The sequence below is a fragment of the Notolabrus celidotus genome, chromosome 24 (assembly GCF_009762535.1).
Source record: "Notolabrus celidotus isolate fNotCel1 chromosome 24, fNotCel1.pri, whole genome shotgun sequence".
Taxonomy (NCBI): Eukaryota; Metazoa; Chordata; class Actinopteri; order Labriformes; family Labridae; genus Notolabrus; species Notolabrus celidotus.
Window position 1 is genome coordinate 6,392,260 of NC_048295.1, and position 19,695 is coordinate 6,411,954.

Genomic DNA, 19,695 nt, shown 5'->3' on the forward strand with positions numbered 1-19,695 from the left:
GCAGAATGAACTAGTTCAGCTTTTGTGGTCATGTACTGAATGTTGGTAGAGTTGTTTGCAAAGGATTTACATCAATGGAATAGTTGACTTTTGATCATTTGTTAAAATACATAAACACTGATTTGGATTGGGCTCAACACACTGGGTACACAGTAGGAGCACTAAGCCTGGAGGTGACATCTGCCTTTGGGACATCCAATATTTCAGATCTGCCTTCTTCTCCAATCCTTCAAAATATCTGAAAAGCTCCACAGATACATTTTAAATGTGCTTGGTAAAAAGTTTCAATGATTTATTTTCACCCTGCGAGCCCACTTAGATAAATTGGGGAACCCCAAAGTCTTTGATGTGGAGTTTTCAAAGGAATGGGAATACTTGTGCTGATGATGCAGTAGAATTTAGTTTCTCAAGTGTTGGAGTAACACCAGTGATCCTTTGCCTTTGACTCTGGGTTGCATTTTGTGGTACAAATCCTATAGGTACCTTCATTTGGGGAAAGGTACATCCTGAGCACACGCTGTTGCCTTGTCAGAGGGGTGATCCAGTCAGGCGCAACATATTTCGGGATGAACCTACTCAACAAAACAGCTGCTTCTGCTGCATCGACCGGTTTGTTAGCTAATAGCAATGAAGCTGTGGCAGTGTGAGTGCCTCGGAGTGGCAGCTCTAGTGGGAGAGGAAGCATCTGTTGCCAAATGCATCAAGAGGGCCGAACTCTAATTAACAAGCTGTCCTGTTTACACGGTGAGTTTGGTGCATGAGTGTTAGTGCTTGGGACCAATCTTTGGTTCTTTGCCATCAGGGTAACCAACAGAGGTTTGTGCCACATACCACACTCTGGATGGAAATGGAAGTCTGGTGCCAATCCAATGATTCCAGATTCTTACTCTCTTGAGCACACAGCCCCTGAAGTACTCGCCAAAAGTAGTTCACTTTATGTGTGGTGTTAAATCTCTGGGATGCCCCTTTTAATTTCTTGGGCGTGGCCAACTTAATGCATGGTTTAGCAAGCTTAATCAGCCTGTTTTTAAAGCTTTGTGTATTGTTCGTACAAATTGTATTGTTTTACCACCCAGCTTTGGAAAGACACAGGAGGTAATTTGGGAACAGTTGTTGCATTCAGCTCCTGCCCACACTCGAGCCTCCACAGATCTTCATAACAACTACTCCCACATCCCTCTGCTCTTACTCTACTCGGTGGATTAAAGGATGCTGTGTGGAGGATCTGTAAACTAGAGGCTTGTAATCATGTGTAGAGTATGTGCGTAGAGTATATCCCATAGACTGTATAGAAAGCAGACAGCATTACAGTGTTATAACATATGGGAGATACTAAAACAGGGGTTCCCAAACTTATCAGCCTGAGCAGGGGTTTTCAAACTCTTCTTTATTTACTGTATTGAGCTGAATCACATCAACCCATGACAGGCTGACCTTAATTTGCCTCTGTACTATTAGTGTAGAAAAGAAGAAAAAGAAAGCACTCTGACCGCAGAAGCATCCCTGGGGCACTTCAACAAACCACAACACCTCCCTCGCAGCCTGTTTCTTTCTCCACAGGGGCAAAACGAGGTCTGCATTTCACTCTCATTCTAAATCACATTAACGAGCGTATTCAATCAGCTGAATAATTCCCCCCGTCCGCACTCCAAACCCTTGTCTTCCCGTTTTGTTTTACAAGGCAGATGGCGGTGAGGTAGAGTGCTGCCAACTTCAGCTCCACACATGACCCGCTCATCATTGGTTCCCATAGTGACTAGTCATCGCCGGGCAGCGAGGAGCGGAGCGGACAAAGAGCCAGATTGCTCGTGTGGAGCCGTGTTGTGTTGCCTTCGCTTTGGAGTTGTGATTTGTGCTAAACACTGAGGGTGAAATTGGCTAATCTTGCGCAAGATTCTTCGTACATGAAGATGGGAAGAAGTCCCTTTTTCCAATTCCCAAAGCAGCGTTGCATGACTCTTTGTACCTCTTTCCATCCCTCCTTTTGTTTTGCTGAAACCAATTCACGCCAAGATTAAATGCATCAAACTGAAAGTGATATTGTACCTTAGGGAGCACGTTACTCACTCTTCTTAATCCCTTTGAGGCGTTCACTTGACTCGTGTGTTTTCATTCTAAAACATTGTTTTTCTTCCTTATTCCTGCAGCTCACACCCCAGACAACAGTTTCCTGGGCTTTGTAGTGGAGCAGCACCTCAACGCCAGCGATATCCGGCACATCGATGACATCAAGAGGCAGAACCAGTCGCTAGTCTACGGGAAGGTTGACAACTTCTGGAAGGTACGACATCTTTAAGACCTGAAATTATTATTTTGGGTTAATGAGCGGGATCAGTTGTGTACATTTTCCTTCATTGTGTCCAGTGCACCTTGCTTTCTAGATACTCGCTTTATATCTTTTCACAAAGAGAAGGAAGAGTGGTTCCAGGTAGAATAGATGAACAAGAAACACACAAACACATCCATGACAAGAGGAACAAAAGAGAAACACTGATAACCCATTTTTAGCCCAACTCTTCGAACAACCTTGACTCAAATTTCCACAGGAACTTAACATCAGTCTGGTTGGAGTTCAGCTTATCGCCCTCTCCATGGAGCTTATATTATATTCGAATGCACGTTCACACTGCAGCACACACACCAAAGGATTACTCCATCCCAGACAAAAACGACTTAGAGAGTTGGGGAGATTTGCACATTGTTTTGCATGCCATGGATGGCTGGATTAGAGCCCACGCCTTGATGAGCTTTCCGCCGACACCATGTATGTTCCAGACTGGGTCTCTTTGGATATCTTTTGGGAAATTCAGTATTTTACTTACTATAAGGCCTATTTTTTACTTCTGTGTTGATCCTACACCATAGAGGCTGTCGCTCTGCAATACTCAGCCCAACCGGAATGCCTGTAGGCAGTGTGACTTCTCTGCTAGTCAGATTGCCTGTCTTTGGCCCAGCGGCCCAATCACAGGGCTTGCAGTTTGTGTTGTTGTGTTGTAGCGGAGGATGTTTTTGAATTAGCTGTGCTTCTGAGTTTTATTTCCATGTAGTCCATGCAATCTACTGATTAAAGTCACTGATGTAGGGTTTATTGGCTGGGCAGTAAACCCCCCAGTACCTTAGATTCGTATTGAGTTAAAAGCAGCTGCAGTTACAAGTACTCATGCTTTGAGCTTCCCACTGGGTTGTTCTGTTAGAGCAGATGGGAGTAAGAGTCTGCATCAAGGGTGCTTGAACGTTATGTTTTAAGAGCTAGATGAGTATGCACACAGGTAACCATGATAGCCTGCCCATTCTGAGCTGTGCTGCAACACCTAACACGAACCTGTTGAACTTTGACACTTAGCTTTTAAGCTAACATGGATTAGAAAAAGACAGAAAGAACACTTAAAGTGGACAGAAAGTGAACGCAGTAGGCGTGTTTTTATTTGTTTCAACTCCAGAAACTTTGATTCGTTCAACTAGAAACCTTTGAACCGGCACCAGGAAGTTTTGCTTGGAAAATTAAGAGTCAAACTGGGAAACATTAACAGCGTTGGAACACAGTCCAATCATACCTTATCTAAAATGTATTCATTATCAACACTGGTACAGTTTTAATTTCAAAGCTGCGTTGTGAGGCTCTGTATCCCGAGTGATTTTTTAAATCCAGAGGTAGCTGGTGTGCTGCTGTGGTTTGTGGTTTCTAGTACTGAGTCAGAACCATTGAGTGTAGCTATAAAAGGGCAGCCCATCAGCTCACAGTAAGGGGCATTAGCTACTAATCAGACTCCCAAGCGTGTTCATTACCTCCTGCTTTTAATTAAAGGGCCATTTTGGAGCCGACTGATAACGAGCTGCCTGGCTTACTCCATTTTCCTCCCTCTTCTGTTTAAATCGCGCTGTCCTCCAATCTCTCTCTGTACACTTCAGAGGTTTCATTTCAAAAGTATTATTTACTATTTAAAATAGAAAGCCAGCCCTACTGTAAGTTATCTATTTTTTGCATAAAGCTCAAATCCCCAATGTAACTCCATTACAGGAATAAGACTTTGTGTAAAGCTTTAAAATCTCACTTTTACACACACTTTCAAAGGTGGACCGTCATGCAGCAGTAGAAATAAAAATCTGTCAGCTTAGATTACTTTATAAAATCCAGGCCTATTTTACTAACAAAATCTTCCTTGTCTAAATCATATTTTGTTTACCACCAGCACTCTGGCTGCGACCCCTGCACTGTCTACTTTGTTTATCCAGGGATAATAATAAAAACAATTCTATTCAATGTAACCTTCAGCTTATGCTGAAATATTTAAATACCGCCGCCCCTACATCCCAGCTTAAAAACATGCTGATCTCCTTACAAAGCATCCAAATGATAATGTGTGTATTCCACATGGAGGCACATCTATTTGAATCCATGCAGTAAACCCCACGGGAAGTCCTGCAATTCTAAATTTTGGGACCCCAAAAAACCCAAGTTTTTTGCCATTTACAGGGGGCCAAACTTTAATCCAATCCACTTGAAATTTGGTGAACAGCTAGAAAAGAACTTAAAGAATTAAAGTGCTTTGGCTCATGTACAAAACTCAATAATTCTGGCCATAGCTCTCGCCATGAAACAGGAAGTCGCTGTAGCTCAAACACAAAGCTACAAATGACCTTTAAACTTCACACATTTGATAAGAGTATCTGTCCCAAAACTTCAAACATGCTAATGTTCAGAATATGTCGTAGTAGCAGCACTTTCCGAAACAACACAGTAGAATCTACACTCTGTATTTAACACTTGATGTTATGTCTAAAACACAACAATTCAGGGTCATTTCAACCGTTCTGTGTCTGATAAAGACACCAGCTGCAGCACATCAGATATATCCTGACAAACACCAGACCCCAATGTAAATAAAGGTGTTCATTATGAGCAAATCTTATCTTACTTTTGAGCCTTAAAACAAACAAATGTGGATAAATTCAGGAATTAAAAACTGACAAATTGTGTACAAAAACAGGAACCCTTTTAGAGCCTCAGCCACTTTTATAACCCAAGTGTCCTCTAGCGAATGGGGATTAATTTCCGGGGTTTAATGTGGGTTAGGTAAGTAATAGTCTTCACGTAAAATACGACCCTATTGAAAGCTCCCCTCTCTGCCTGATCAGTATGCAAAAGTGGTCCGGTGGTACTCATCCCACAGGTGTAGCGAGTGAACTGCTGTGTGAAGCAGACTGAGTAATCACCCAGACACACACTCTCACACACTAATTCTCATTTGCACAGTTTTTGAACATGTTTGTGTGCATTTTATTCACACTAGTGCAACTAAAAGTCTAGTTCTAGGAACTTCAGTCCACACGCAGGATTCTGCCTGCTCATTTCAACTCTCCCTGAAAAGGATGCGTCTGGTGTCTGACACTTATTTGACAGTCAGAGAGCCGTGCTGGTCTGCTTCATGAAAAATGAATGCTTGATAAGGTCAGTGTAGCTCAAATGATGCAATTTTAACTGACCATGAGCTAATCATCAGCGTGCAGAATTACCGCAAGCACAGGGGAGAGATTTTTCACCGCTCCAGGGTTGGAGCTACACTCAGCTCTGGATTAATCCCCTTGACTCTGCAGACTAAACCCTGGTACTTGTGAAGCTGTATTATTTATTCATCGATGAGCCGTAGCTTGAGCTGTACATTCAAAGTGCGTTCACAGATGAATGTGCTGCAACAGTTTTTTCTGGGACTCACTTTGAACAATCCCCAAATGAGGCTGCGGTATGAAACAAAAAGATTTACCAATGGGAAGAAACAGGATCGCCGGTTCCTGTTTTTTCTTTAACACATTGTTGATGCTGAGATCCAAAGTAAAAGGGCTAGACCATCTCTGAGGGAGGCATTTCCATAGCAACCCAGTCAGAGGAAGGCAGAGCGAGGGGAGCTGAGAGTGGCTCACTGCCTTTTCTCTCTTGTACCGTACAGACACACTGTTAAAACAGCTGCACTGTCTGCTCATGGATCAAGTGAGTCAAACATTTAGTCATATTCTAATCTGCACCTGCTCGCCAAATTGAACCGATATGATGACAGAAACCAATAAGGCCTAATGGTTTCCTCTTGCTCTTATTGGTTTCTTGCAGCACATAGTGACTCTCCCTCAGAGTCACTGTTTTTCAGTGTATAAGAAAGCGTTTGATGATAAAGAACAAAACATGCAGAAAGGTCAGACTGGGTATGTACAGAATGGGAAAGTTGCAGCCCGTGGCAGCAGATCAAAGCACACGGAGAAGAAAGGCATATCACGCTAAGCTGACGGGATCACACTCATACAGTGCTGGCATATGCAAATCAGAGAGGGCAAGCATCCCACACTCTCACCCCTTGTAGGCCCCTAAACAGAGAACAGTTTGTTTCATCCTTCTTTTATGATGGATACCCAAGTCGAGTGAACTTTAAACCCTCTTAGGTCTTGAATGAGGAGTGTGAAATGCTATCATGGAGGTTTTGTTGATTTGGGATGTATCTTAATCTCTATTTACAGATCATTCATAAAAATGTTGAATCTGTTTACAGGGATCTGGACTTATGGAGTATTCTGGTTTCCAAATGTAGTACCTTTAGTTCATTTTTGGGGTTTGTGCTACTTGACTAAACCAGAGCCTTAGTGTAACTTACTATTTACAATGAAACTGAGACACTCCACGATCATATGAACAGGCACTCATCTAGGGGAGATAATCAACCAGATGATGGCTGTTTTTATATCTGCAAGTTGTTTCTTAAGAATTTGTCCAGGCTGATGTGAGTAATGTTAAAATGGTGAACAAAAACCTGTCTGAAGGGAGAGATGGATGAGCCGCAGTGTAAGTCCTCAAAGCTTTTGAGGTGTGATCACCACAGGGTGATGTTGTGATCAGAGTATGACCAAAAGCTATCCCCCCCATGGGGTCCAGTGATGGAGGTGTTGGCGGATGATGCATCTGAAGCCTGATGAGATGATGAAGCTGATGAAAATAACTTGGGTAGCTATGCAGTCACATAAAAAAATGGCACAATTTAACGGCAGGCAAAGATAAGGAACATTTAAAAAGACAGCAGAGTGTTGCAGTGCCGTTGGATACATGTGATGATCACAGCTGATGACTACAGGAAAAGATGAGTGAACGTGCGTGGGAGGGAGGAGTGGATGCAAAACAGTGAGAAGTGAACAATAGAACCACAGTGCAGAATAAAGTGCTCCTGAGTGAACTTCGGCTTGGACTACCCCTCTTGCACCTATTTTCTATGTAGCATGCTTTAAGACTCAGCAGTTTGACGTATGGGAATGACGTACAAAGCTAGTAATTGCACCTTCTGAAGCATGTAACACTACAGGTGTTCTCTGCTGCTGCATGTCTTTATTAAACTAGACTACACTTCAAGTTTCCTCTTCCTTACGTCCCCAGTTGGTTACCCTCAGATGATTGTGCACATAAACACACCAGGGACTCTCTTCCCGGTACTCAAACAGCACCTTCCTTTTGGTGTCGGATGTTCAGAAATATGGCTCAGCTAAGAATCTCTAAAAGGTAACACACTGTTATGTGTAATGGGGCGTGGCACTGGAGTAAATAACACCTCTTAACTGCACTCCAAGCACTTCTGGATACAGCTTACCGCCCATGTTCCTGTGGGGATTTCCAAAGTATCCATCAAAGTGTTGTTTAAGTGTCTTGGGGGGTTTAAAGCTTGTTTGTGTAGATTTTTTATGCTGGGTCTTTTAATCATACATCTATGTTAGACTTTGTATCAGTATCTGTAGTGGTGAGGTATCTATAGTGTTCTAGTAGTACTTATCTGGACTGATGGAACATTTGCTGCCCATCAGATGAAAAACACAACATTTGGACTAACTTCTATGAATTCATATCTTGGTGCGGTCCAATAGAGCATTCAATTTCTGAAACAAGCTAACGTAGACTTATATCCAATAGTGATCATTTTGAAATGTCAGTGCCCAGAAATCAAACCTTTTACTATTTAATTGGCGATGATACCACAACTAGTAACTTCAGAGGATTTGTTGTATGCACTAAATAATTCAAAGTGTAGCTGTGAGAATAAAACAAAACATAATGCACCATTTGTTTTCCAGCATTAAAATTGCAGGAGTAGATGCAAAAACCAAGAGGCTTTGAAATAATCTTTGCCCTTGGAAACCAAAGAGGCGTAACTTTTTGCAGGGCTCAGGGTTGATGTTGTCTTCTATTACCACATTCAGTTACTCAGGGAAGACGTCATCATTGTAAAAGGTTTTGTTCTTTGCGGAGAGGTCAACAACGCTGGTGTAAGAGTCACTCTAATTGCTTTAGTGCCCTTTTGCAAATGACCACCCTTAAAATGAACTACTGGCTGTATCTCCCCCTGACTCAACAGTATGACATCACCGCAGAGATGTGCTGCATAATGAGCTCGGCTTGTGAGAACGGGGCGTTGTGTGGGAGTTAATTCCCCTCTGAAGAATAGGTGAAGTGAATTTCGGTCTTGACTGACATGTTCCCAGATCTTGGGGGCCCTGGAGAGTGGCAGCTGGAAATTATATCAGATGGGAAGATGATCACAGGTGCGTTTGATGTTTGATGTTTAATGCGGAAGGCAGTTCGACGGCTGAGTAAGCCGAACCGAGTGCACCTGTCTGAATTCTGATGAGGCAAAAAGCCTTCCTCTCTCCTTGATGGGACTGCAGTCGGCTCAGAAGCCGTGGCACACGATGCTTGCTCGCAAGTCTTGAGCATATCACAGATGAGACGAAACATAAATCATAAGAAGGAAACACAGTGTTGTACATCATCTAAAAAGAGTAATTTAAGACAGAACATAATGAATATATACAAGGAATCAGGTGCAAGGGGGAGAATAGTGCGACAGAGCAAGATTAATATACTCTCGCCTTTGTTTTTTGACACCATTACCTGTCAAGATAAAATGCTGACACATCAAACAAACTGCTCCCAGCCCTGCGGCTCCTCAACTACAGAAAAATGTAATGATAAAAACAGAAAACAGTGCTCTGCACTCATTAAGTTAGTCCCTATCCTGTCATACTTTAAATGAGACAGCTCATCGGAAACACTGATTCTTTATTTCTTTAAGACATAGCAAAGATGCTGTTTTATCATCTGGCCGGTGTTTAAGCCCTTGGTAACATAATGTGGCGCTGATTCTTTCTCCTTCCAAAAGGCAAGGTTATTACAATATGACAGATTGGGTGCCTTAACTACTTTTTGTTTGGGACCATAAAAAACACATAAACAGAGCAATTAAAATATATCACGTTTAGCTTTATTGACGTCACCAAATTGGTTTCTGCAGAGAGGCTGTGAAGTCCAGAGATGGCGGCGGCCATATTGGAATTGTTACTCCAACTAACTTCCAATTACGCTAGAAACCAAAATATGTATCATGCTGTGTATCGCTTTCTTTTGCTTTTGACTTTGGGCTAAAAGAATGATAAACATTTAAATATGCAGTCTCTTAACTCGCTAATTTGTGATACCAGTTGGCTAAAGTTGTGACTTTACTTGTTTTGTACTCACTCGCTCCTGAGTGATGTAATACTCAGGCATCAGTGACATCATTAGCAAGCGAGCTGCGTCTCCACTTTTTTCTGTGCTTTCACTTCCTCGCCGTAAGTCTCAGAGGTTGTGTCTCAGCCAGTTAGCTTCTTTCCCTGGACACTCATCCCTCAACCCTCCTCTCCGCTGACAGAAAGCAGCCGCCGCCTCTCCTGTTTCCTCCCTGAGCTAGGCTTTACAAATTCTCTCTGATTTACAAGGTCATAAAACTCTCCTCCTCCTCCTCCTTCTCTCCTGCTTCAATCAGCCTCTCCAGCTAAAGCAGTTATTTTATAACTCCCTAAGCACATGCTCCTGTACAAGGCTGCTGCAATTGATCTGCTTCCTGGTTTCAAATTGCATGTGCAGGGAGAAGTTTACACCCACGTACAGTGCATACAGATAAACACACAGAGTCTGTCCCACATGTGCAGCTGTAGTGGACATACTGTTAGTGACTTATGTAAGACAAAAATCCTCAAATGCACTTGTGTACATTCAACCTGTGTTACGCTACTCACCTTTATTCCAACCCAAGTGTGTCTTTTTAAGTGCAAGAGAGGATTCAGCCACGCTCCACAGAGCATCCGGCAAGTGATGTCTTCTGACCGTAAAGCTTTATGTGGTGCTTGCCTCGAAGGGTCACAGCAATCCATGTTTCTCTGCTATTCACACACACATAAACAAACACACACACACAGCTACACAAGCAGTCAAAGTAAACACACATCACACACATCCTGCTGCCATAAGAGACTGTATGATGTCTTTTCTTTTATCTCTGTATCTGTATCTCTCTAATGTCTTCCTACCTCTCCAGGCGGATGCAGTCATGGGAGTTGTGCAGTAGCTAAAACATATTGCACTCTTCACATGGTCTCTTATGAGTCAAAAGATCCCTTAAAATGCGTTCATGAGGCTAGGACTAGTGACCCTGAGGCTTGGACTGGTGACCAAGAGGCTTTGTCTGGTCACTCTGAGGCTTGGACTGGTGACCAGGAGGCTTGGACTACTCACCATAAGGCTAGTACTAGTCACCCTGCCCATCGGTTTTAGCTTAAGAGATACCTTAACTCGTCAAACCTCTGCACCAAATCGTTGACAAGTCTTAAAAACACAGCATCAACAAAAAGCAAACATGTTTGTTTTTTTTAAATGAACCATTTTGCTGCTATTAGCTGCTACAATTCTTTGGTGAATTCCCCTCTCAGCACTAAAAGGATTTATTGACTCTTCTTTCTGATAAAAGAGTCTCAGCTCTCCTTTTCATTACCTTTTTTTTTCTGATCTCATGCACAGCCCTCTAACGATTCTCAAAAATGTGTATGTGTGTGTCCATGCCTGCGTTTTCAGGTACCCACACTCAATAAATCCCTTCATACACACACTAACATACTAAATCCCGGCCCTCCTGAGTGAAAAGATTACAGGATAGAGATTCCGCCTTCTAATTAGGACTTCATCTGTCTCTTTCTCACACACTCACACACTCACACAAACACAGCGGTGTGTGCTTTAGTTACAGCAGCCTGGCTGGAGGCATCTGATAGCCAGGCCTCCAGGGACTTTGACGAGCGGCTACCTGAAATTTAAACCCGAAAAGGAAGCTCTGAGGTGGACACACACATACACACTTATCAGCATTAATCACACACACACACCCCACACACACATTTAAAGGGAGGGCAGTAGAATGAAGGCAGAGCTGGTTCAAAGGCAGGCTTGTTTGTAAGAGTGTAGTGTAAATTGGAAACAGGCAGCTGGAACGATAATGAGGTTTCCTGCCTCATGTGTGCAGAGACTACTGGTAATCGATAATATTTCGGTGTGTGTAAACGCAGCAGAGGAGTCCTGTCATTGAGGAGAAAATGGCCGGCTTTCATCTACACTGCCACACTGCTCTGACGGGCTCAGCTTGAAAATCTTTGGACCGTATTGTAAGTCGCTCCCATATGTCTGCGAAAAAAGAAAGTTAAAAGGACACAAATGGCTCTGAATTTCAGCAGGAGACACAGAGGCATATTTTGTGCATGGTGGATTTGGCTCGGGCATGCAGCAGTTGTGTCCTCATTTTTGCAAATCAAAGACCTGCTTTGACAATCTCTGTGAAGGGACGATCAAAGCACATTTATTTTAGCAGAAGTTATGTTTCCATCCAAACCGATTAACGTGACTTATTTTTCAAAGAATATCCCTAAGGTCTTCTACGACTTGACAGGGACCGCCAAGAATCTCAAAAGATTTTCTAATGAACTCATAAAACCGTAGACCCGTCCAAGAATCTATTGACCTAATTCTATAAGTTAACAGATGGTACTTTTAACCACAGTTTAACCTTAAATCATTTTTAATATTGTTTGTTATTGTGCTCCTGTACATGCCTGACTGTTACAAGCTTTTCCCAATCTTCCATGAAAAGAAAGCAGAGGCGAAGTGCAATCACTCCAGTAAATTCCGGGAACCTTAACAGTGCCCTTGAAGATGAAAGCTCACTTGAAGGCAGCGAAAAAGGAATATTAAAAGCATCTTTTATTGGGTGTTGCATATAAATGTATTCCTAGGGTCTCCTCCAAGGTTGGTGTAATAAAAACAGATATATTACACTGATAACACTGGAGGTAAACATTATTTTTACAGCAGTTGTTCACCCTTCCACAGAGATATCAATGTATCATTTTGAACAAACAGGTGAAAGAATAACAGACAACATTTACAACTTCAGAAGTTGTAAACAAGTAAGGGTCACATAAGGTAGGAAGAACAAGAATGGTCATTGTAAAAGCTCTGACTGGTAATCATGAGGCTTGGTCTGATAACCACGAGGCTTAGACTGGTAACCCTGCCCATTGGTTTCAGATTCAGGTAGTAGCTCTTCTCCTGAAAGTAGAATGATTTCCAAATTGAGTGTCACTGTCTTTTTTCAATGCAGTGACTAACTTCGTTCACAGGCGATGGTTTTTGGAAGTGATTTCGAGCCCATGCAGTGAGTTCCACCAGAGAGTCATGTTTGTTTTTGAAGATCAGGGCCACATCTTAAGTATAATATGGATTGCACCAACAGAGGAAATCTCCTTCTGGGAGCTGCATGTGTGTATTGAAAGTTCCTGAAAATATCAGGCCCTGAATGTCCTGAAAATATCCAAAATGCCAGGAGTTCAAATGCCGAAGGGGCTCGTGACATCACTAGACTGGACATGACTTTTGGTATGAAGAAAGCAGGCTTTAGGCTCTGAAAGCTTTATTTTCTCTAAACAAGGACATCAAGGAACAGGTAGAATTCAATAACAATAGCGGGGTGTTGTGTACACTCATGCTCCTCACAGTGTTATTTTTAGCTCAGCTTGCTATTGTGGCCAGATGGTCAGCCAGGTAGCTTGAACAAAAGTTCAGCGGGCCACAGAACAAAGTAATGATACTGATCCATTCATAAAAAAGTAATTCAGAAAGGTTTGTCCGTGGATGATTTGTGGATTGCACAAGCTTAGCCTTAATAATCCAAATGCTTTTATATTTATTAGATCAGTGTAAAGTTGTGCCAGAATTTGGACTTTTACTGACTCTGGTTTCTTTTATCTTCTTGTTTGTTCCAGGATAAAAAGAAGTACCTGGATATCATCCACAGCTACATGGAGGTCCACGGCACTGTACACGGCACGAGCACCGTGCACCTTCCCAGCTACGTCAAGAACCACGGCATCCTGAGCGGACGAGACCTGCAGTTCCTCCTCCGAGAAACCAAGGTGAGATGTCAGATTTATAAAACAAAATGTACTGCTCCCTCTGCTTAAACCCAAAGACACCTTCTTGCAGACGTCTTAAGGTGCTAAAAGGTGACTTGAAAGGTCAGTCGAGTCTTAAGCCCTGAGAGAGCATTTATTGGAGTGGCTGTAGTTTATCTGATTCGTCCTCAGTACTCAGTCCAGCCGTCTAGAGAAGGACTTCTTCATTCCCGCCATCACTTGTCCCTTCCTCTCACTGCTCAAAGCACTCTCATTGACAAATACAAGGGCACAGCTACACAGACTGCAGAACAAATGCATTGTACAATACAGGGCTAGCTCTTTGTTAAACACACAACTCGTCTTGTGTCCTTGCATAACTTATAAATCCTTAACTTCAGTGCAAATGCATGATATACAAGGGTAAAGCCTTTTAGAAATAGCAGGAAGTAGATGTTTTTACTCAGATTCATCCCCAGTCTATTACACACCATATTAACCACTTACAATACCTTGTAATCTCACCAACATCCTTTGATTTATCCAGTTGGAGTGACTTCTAATGCTAGCAAGTATGCAAAAAAGTAGCTAGCTAATATGAAATAATATTCAAATATGGGCGCATTATATTATGACTTTTTTTAATTTAATGACATAACAATTAAGCATAGCATAGGATAAGCATATCCTTTTAATTGTGTCAGAATGTGGATTCTTGAAGATGAGAATTAAAAATGGTAATTGTATTATTTAATGTCAATTTGATCTATTAGTCAAATAATACGCCCATATTTGGTCAGCTGCTGTGTCTCGTGACAGTTGCAAAGCTATGATTTGACAATTATGTCTCAGAGTAGCGGTTCAACCAACTGGAAGAAATATCACAGCACCATAGAGCTCTGAATCAACCGAATCAAAATAACACAAGCCACAAAAACCCAACAACAATGTCAGCTGAAGGTGAAAACCATCATTAGTGCCGCCATTCAAAGATGTATTCTATTCTTCTTTGACTCCAGCCGTCATCCTTTTCAAAAGAAGAAGGTGGAGGGGAGCTTCGATTTCTTTAACCTTTGAAACCCGATGCTTTCCCATCCGACCGGGGAGGCAGACAGACAGAGAGAGACATCAGACGAGGGCTGCGACAGGGATAGAAACTGCAACAGAGGCATACATAGATCAGGGTTCAGACGGGTATAGAAAACACATGGATTGAGATTTCAACCCCCCACACATTCATTGTAACCTACCGCTTGAGATAATTGGAGTCTAATGTCAGTGTAGATATTATTGTGGAGTCACTGTTATCAGGACTGTTGTCTTGCTTGTCATTCTCTCTCAAACTAAATCTCCTGAAATAAACTCTGACGTCGCCGCGTTGTATCGGGGGGGGGAGAAACGTCGACAATCAAACCCCTGAAGTGTGGCAGAGCTTTACCGCGTCACGTTGAAGGCTGACAGAGTCAAAGGTTCCACATTTTTCCATCTGTCTAGCTATCTGTTTATGCGCCTCCAACTGTCTACCTCTTGTTTGTCTCACATGTGTTACTTATTATCTATCTCTTCCCTCTCTCTCCCTGCATTAAATATTAACCCGAGGTGTGTGTGCAAAAAAAGGAAGAAGAAACAAACTTTAACTCTCGTTGTTTTTATATTCTGTGAGGCAGAAAACAAACACATCCCGTGGCAGCTAGTGGAAATAGCCTAATTATCCCTGCAGCTCATTAATCAGTGTACTTCATTTTTAAGGTGATGTGGCACAAGCATGCAGAGCCATGAGACCCCTCTTTGTGAATCATTTGCATGACACCCTTATTTCTGTTCAGGCCACACACTTGAATTTGCTTGTAAAGATAGCAGAGCTCATTATCATCAAATATGTGCTTCTCACACCTCTAAGGAAGCCATAGAGTCTGCATCAACATCAACTGAAAAACCACAAAGAGCCCACAATGCAAATACATTTCAAGGTGGTGCTCGCCTTTGTCTTCAGCCGATAACATCCTCATTGTACTGGAACCTGATAAAATCCTTTTATGTAAAGAATGCAGTATCAAAATCCCTGCTGGACATTGTATTCTTTCAAGTCCAGTCATGTTGATAGAAGATCAGAGCAGAGATGTTATTCGAAGTAACTCCTTACACAGGAAGTTGGTTCACCACAGGTGGATGTGTTTCAGAGACATGCAAAAGAGGTCGAGGCCCTATGTGCAGGTTTGTGAGGTTTAATTTTGGCATGCAAACGTAGTAAGTCTAGCATACAATAACAAGGTGTTTTATTCTATTTGAACTACTGAGGATATTTTTACATGATGAGTAAAGTAAATACAAGCTGAAACACAGGCTCACTATTTCACGCTTGAGGTAGGGAGAGCACACTTCCCCGCTTTTTCATTTGAGTACATGAAAAGCCAAGACAGGTCCAATCTTTACAAAATAATTAATTATTGCCTGCAATAAGTAGTTTTGGTTGTATGGCTCTGTACTGGAAGCTCCCTGAATGCCAAAGCATGAGGTAGGGAGAGCACACTTCCTCCTCTCTTTCATGTGCATTCATGCATGAAAAACCAAATCAGGACCACTCTTGTCAGGAGACTTCATTATTTTCCTGCCTAAGTTATATTTTGTGGTATGTCTCTGTTCTGTGAGCTCCCTGGAATGCCACAGCCTGAGGCGGGGAGAGCACACCTCCCCTAGATGTGATCAGCTGAGCTATCAGCTTATAGGGGTTGGTGTTAAGAGCAGCTTGACTGTGTGGCCTCTCTGAACTGAAACAGGATGCATTTTCATGAATCGAATCCTTGGCATACCCAACATAAAACAAGAGGAGAAGTAATTCATTTCAGTGGCTGATGAGCAGCTGAGGAGTGTTTTATTCATCCATTGTAGCCTGTGACATTTACTTGTTGTGGTCTCACTGGGCTTATAGCCCTTGCATTTGTAATTGGTCGAGATCAGGATTTAAACGCGATCTAAGACAGGCATGTCATACGGGAGGCAAAAATCAATAGAACAGCAGCTCTGATGTGTAACATTACATTCTTCATGCAGGATGTCCTTGACGTGCTGCACTAAGCTTTGCATAAACATGAATGCATAAAGAGCCGTTAGGTAAATGCCACGACTCTCATTGATTCCTCATTCTGAATCCTTCACAGTCCCGTAAAGGATGCAGGCGCCATTCATCTGTTTCTACCTCTGAGTCCTTCTGTCAGTACAGATTTGCTGCTTTTCCTCTCAAGCATAGCAGCTCCCTCTCCGTCTCTCTGACTCTTCTCCTCATCCCCTCCCCGCCTCGCTCCCTATAAATAGTGGGTGACTGTTTCCTAGCGTTGAAGAGCTTTTGCATGCATGCACAACACACACACACACACACACACACACACACACACTCTCCCACAGAGAGGAAAAAGTGTGATTTGCTGCCTCCTGTTGGCAGAAGTCAGTCGCTCACAAGGCTGCAAGTGTTCACTTGAAACAATATATTTCACACATGAACTACAGGAGTAAAACTCACACTCTCGCTCTGGTTATTTAAGAATACAAACACTTCATTGTACAGTGCTGCTCTGTGTCATGTATCACATATTTGTTCTGTACAATACAAACACACACACAAGACGGACCATTGTAGACAACCAACTCGAGCCCCTCTAGTAAATGAGCCATTCGCCGATTGTCCAGTCCACAGTCTTTTTTTCATCCATCGCTCGTCTCTCTGTTTCTGGATGACTGTCACACGCTCATGTTGGCAAGCTGCTTCTAATTGATGCACACCACTGCTGCTACAGACACACAAATGCCAGAATTTGGGGACCTTTTGGGACCTAAAACATTTATTTTAGGAGTAATATTTTTTTAATTATTTGATTTTTTGATTTTTTTTGCCTGCCTGCACTCCAAAAAATGTTTAATTAATTGTTTCAGTGGCCCTAATCATCTTCCACACTGCCAGCGCCTGAGGTGGGGAGAGCACACACCCTCTCTCGCCAAGGCAGGACCACTGTCTATTTTGTCTATAAGTTCTATTTTGAGGTATGGCTTTGTTCTGGAGCTCCCTGCTCTTCCATGTGTCTATGTGGAGGGGCAAGGTATTAACAAACATTGCACAATAGGCTTCTATAAGTAAGTAGCCATTAGTTCTAAATGTCAGAAGTCAAAAGTCAGATAAGTTAAGAGCTTGTTTTTCCTCCCAGTAATCCCTGTTTGCCTAACTCTCAACGTCCTTCTTTAACAGCAGCAAACAGAGTGCTGCTTCTTTATTACCCTGTTTGTTTCCCTCCCTTGTTTAAAAAAAAAGTCCTGCCTCAGCCGTAATTTGTGCTGATAACATGGAAGGCTTGCTCCAACTGCTGCTATCAGCAGTCGGCAGAGACTCCTCAACGCAGCCAGTGAACTCCTCTCCCTCTCTTAACCCTCGCTCCTCATTGTTGTTGTGGTCATTTCTGTAGGCGCTAACCGTTAGCTCCCACTTGCCGCCTCCTTCCTTCCTTCCGCTAACATGCACATGTAAGCTAATGATTCCCGTATGTTTTCTCTACTTCACAGTTGTTCGTTGGTCTGTCCTTTCCCTACGAGGGTCCAGCACCCCTGGAGGCCATCGCCAACGGCTGCGCTTTCCTCAACCCCAAGTTCACCCCGCCGAAGAGCAGCAAGAACACTGACTTCTTCAAAGGGAAGCCCACGCTGAGAGAGGTGAGTACAGGAGGAGGACACACACCGTGACGTCTGGATGGTGTTGTTGTTTTGTCTAACCTCTGCTGTCTCTGCAGCTGACCTCTCAACACCCGTACGCTGAGGTGTACATCGGTGAACCCCACGTGTGGACGGTGGATATCGAGAATCCTGCAGAGGTGGAGAGGGCCATCCGCTCCATCCTCAGCCAGAAGGTGAAAGTAGAAATATTTTTGTTTGTAATCCTCAAAAACAAAGATCATCTGTCGACTGTCAAAGATGACAAACTAAAACTTTCCCAGCTGAGAGTCTGAAATGAGGCCAGTCAGGCCCATTAGTCAGACTGAAATCAAACTGTCATTCATGTTTGGATGTGAACCTGTACAAGAGACTCGGAGTGAGTGAGTGAGTGAGTGAGAGCAAACCTTGTCATCTTTCAAAGAAAGAAACAGCTCTCATCCCTCCAAGCATCCCGGCCCCATGCATATTTAAAGCAGTGCTCGGGACCCCTCGTTGTGCTCTGCTCCGCCGTGTGAGTCGGAACAATGGCTTTGTTCACTGGACAAGCCAGCGGAGCCTCATATGCTTTGTGATCCGTGGCAGAGCTGCAGCCTACCAGGCTCCAGCTTGGCTCGCTCTCCCTCCCTCTCCCTCTTTCTCATCTTCCTCCCCGTACACACACACAGAGAGCAGCGAGTGACTTCAACAAAGGCTTCAGTTGTTGGTCCTCGCTGCTTGAATTTTCCTCCGTTAATGAGAGTGCATGGAGGGCGACGGGACTCAAGAGGAAGTACAAAGGCTGAGCAGCAGGCCGACCTCTGTGTGCCAAACACAGGAGGAAAATGAGGGCACGCTCGGTGGTTTTGTACGTAAGCTGTTGAGTTACATGTTTGACCGGTCTGTGTTTTTGTTTGTGTCATCAGATCGAGCCCTACCTGCCCTATGAGTTCACCTGTGAGGGGATGCTGCAGAGAGTCAACGCCTTCATTGAGAACCAGGTACTGACTGCAGATGCTTTACTTCCTTTTAAAGATCAGAGTCACTGCAGAGACTTCGCTGTATCTGAAAGAAAATGAAGTCAAAACTGTAAAGGTACAAATAAAAAATGTACGACTATCAGATAAAATGCAATATTTCAACAGAACTGTTTTTAAATATGTATTTTTAGCACAACCACACCCTGTAAACATGACAAAGTATTTTAAATTGTATTTGTAATTGATATATTTTTTTTGTTGAGTCCCTTGTCCCTTCACTGCTGAAATATGTCTTCAGTTATTTTGTTGTACTTCCTGTTGTGTGACATCATCACTGTGTTGTCAGGACTTCTGCCACGGTCAGGTGATGTGGCCTCCGCTCAGCACGCTGCAGGTGAAGCTGGCCGACCCCGGGCGCACCTGTAAGCAGGTGTGTCAGGAGGAGCAGCTCATCTGTGAGCCGTCCTTCTTCCAGCACCTCAACAAGGACAAGGACCTGGCGAGGTGGGACACACACACACACACACACACACAGAATCACAGTCTCAAAAACTGAGATAGCAGCAGATTAAATGTCTCTTGCTTTAAAGTGTCCATGAGGTGGCACACGTCCTAGATTTGAATTCATATGTGGTCAGAAAGTGAAAGGATGTTTTCAGGTGCAGTACCTTTTTATTACCACTAGAGGTCCTCCTGTGTTCACTTTCAGAAATGGGTCATGTCTGATGCAGAGAAAACTACCTCAACAGTTTCTGTGTTCTGTTCCTCC

General features: G+C 43.1%; 1 protein-coding gene across 2 annotated transcripts in view; it reads left to right on the top strand.

Annotated features, from left to right (window-relative positions):
• Window positions 1–19,695, top strand: part of mgat5 (alpha-1,6-mannosylglycoprotein 6-beta-N-acetylglucosaminyltransferase) — a 69,096-nt gene that overhangs the window by 45,313 nt on the left and 4,088 nt on the right. For both annotated transcript variants that reach the window (XM_034678115.1, XM_034678116.1), the window contains 6 exons: window positions 2,148–2,281; window positions 13,147–13,296; window positions 17,824–17,970; window positions 18,048–18,164; window positions 18,873–18,947; window positions 19,273–19,430. In XM_034678115.1, coding sequence (XP_034534006.1) covers window positions 2,148–2,281; window positions 13,147–13,296; window positions 17,824–17,970; window positions 18,048–18,164; window positions 18,873–18,947; window positions 19,273–19,430 — 781 coding nt within the window. The remainder of the gene's footprint in view (window positions 1–2,147; window positions 2,282–13,146; window positions 13,297–17,823; window positions 17,971–18,047; window positions 18,165–18,872; window positions 18,948–19,272; window positions 19,431–19,695) is intronic.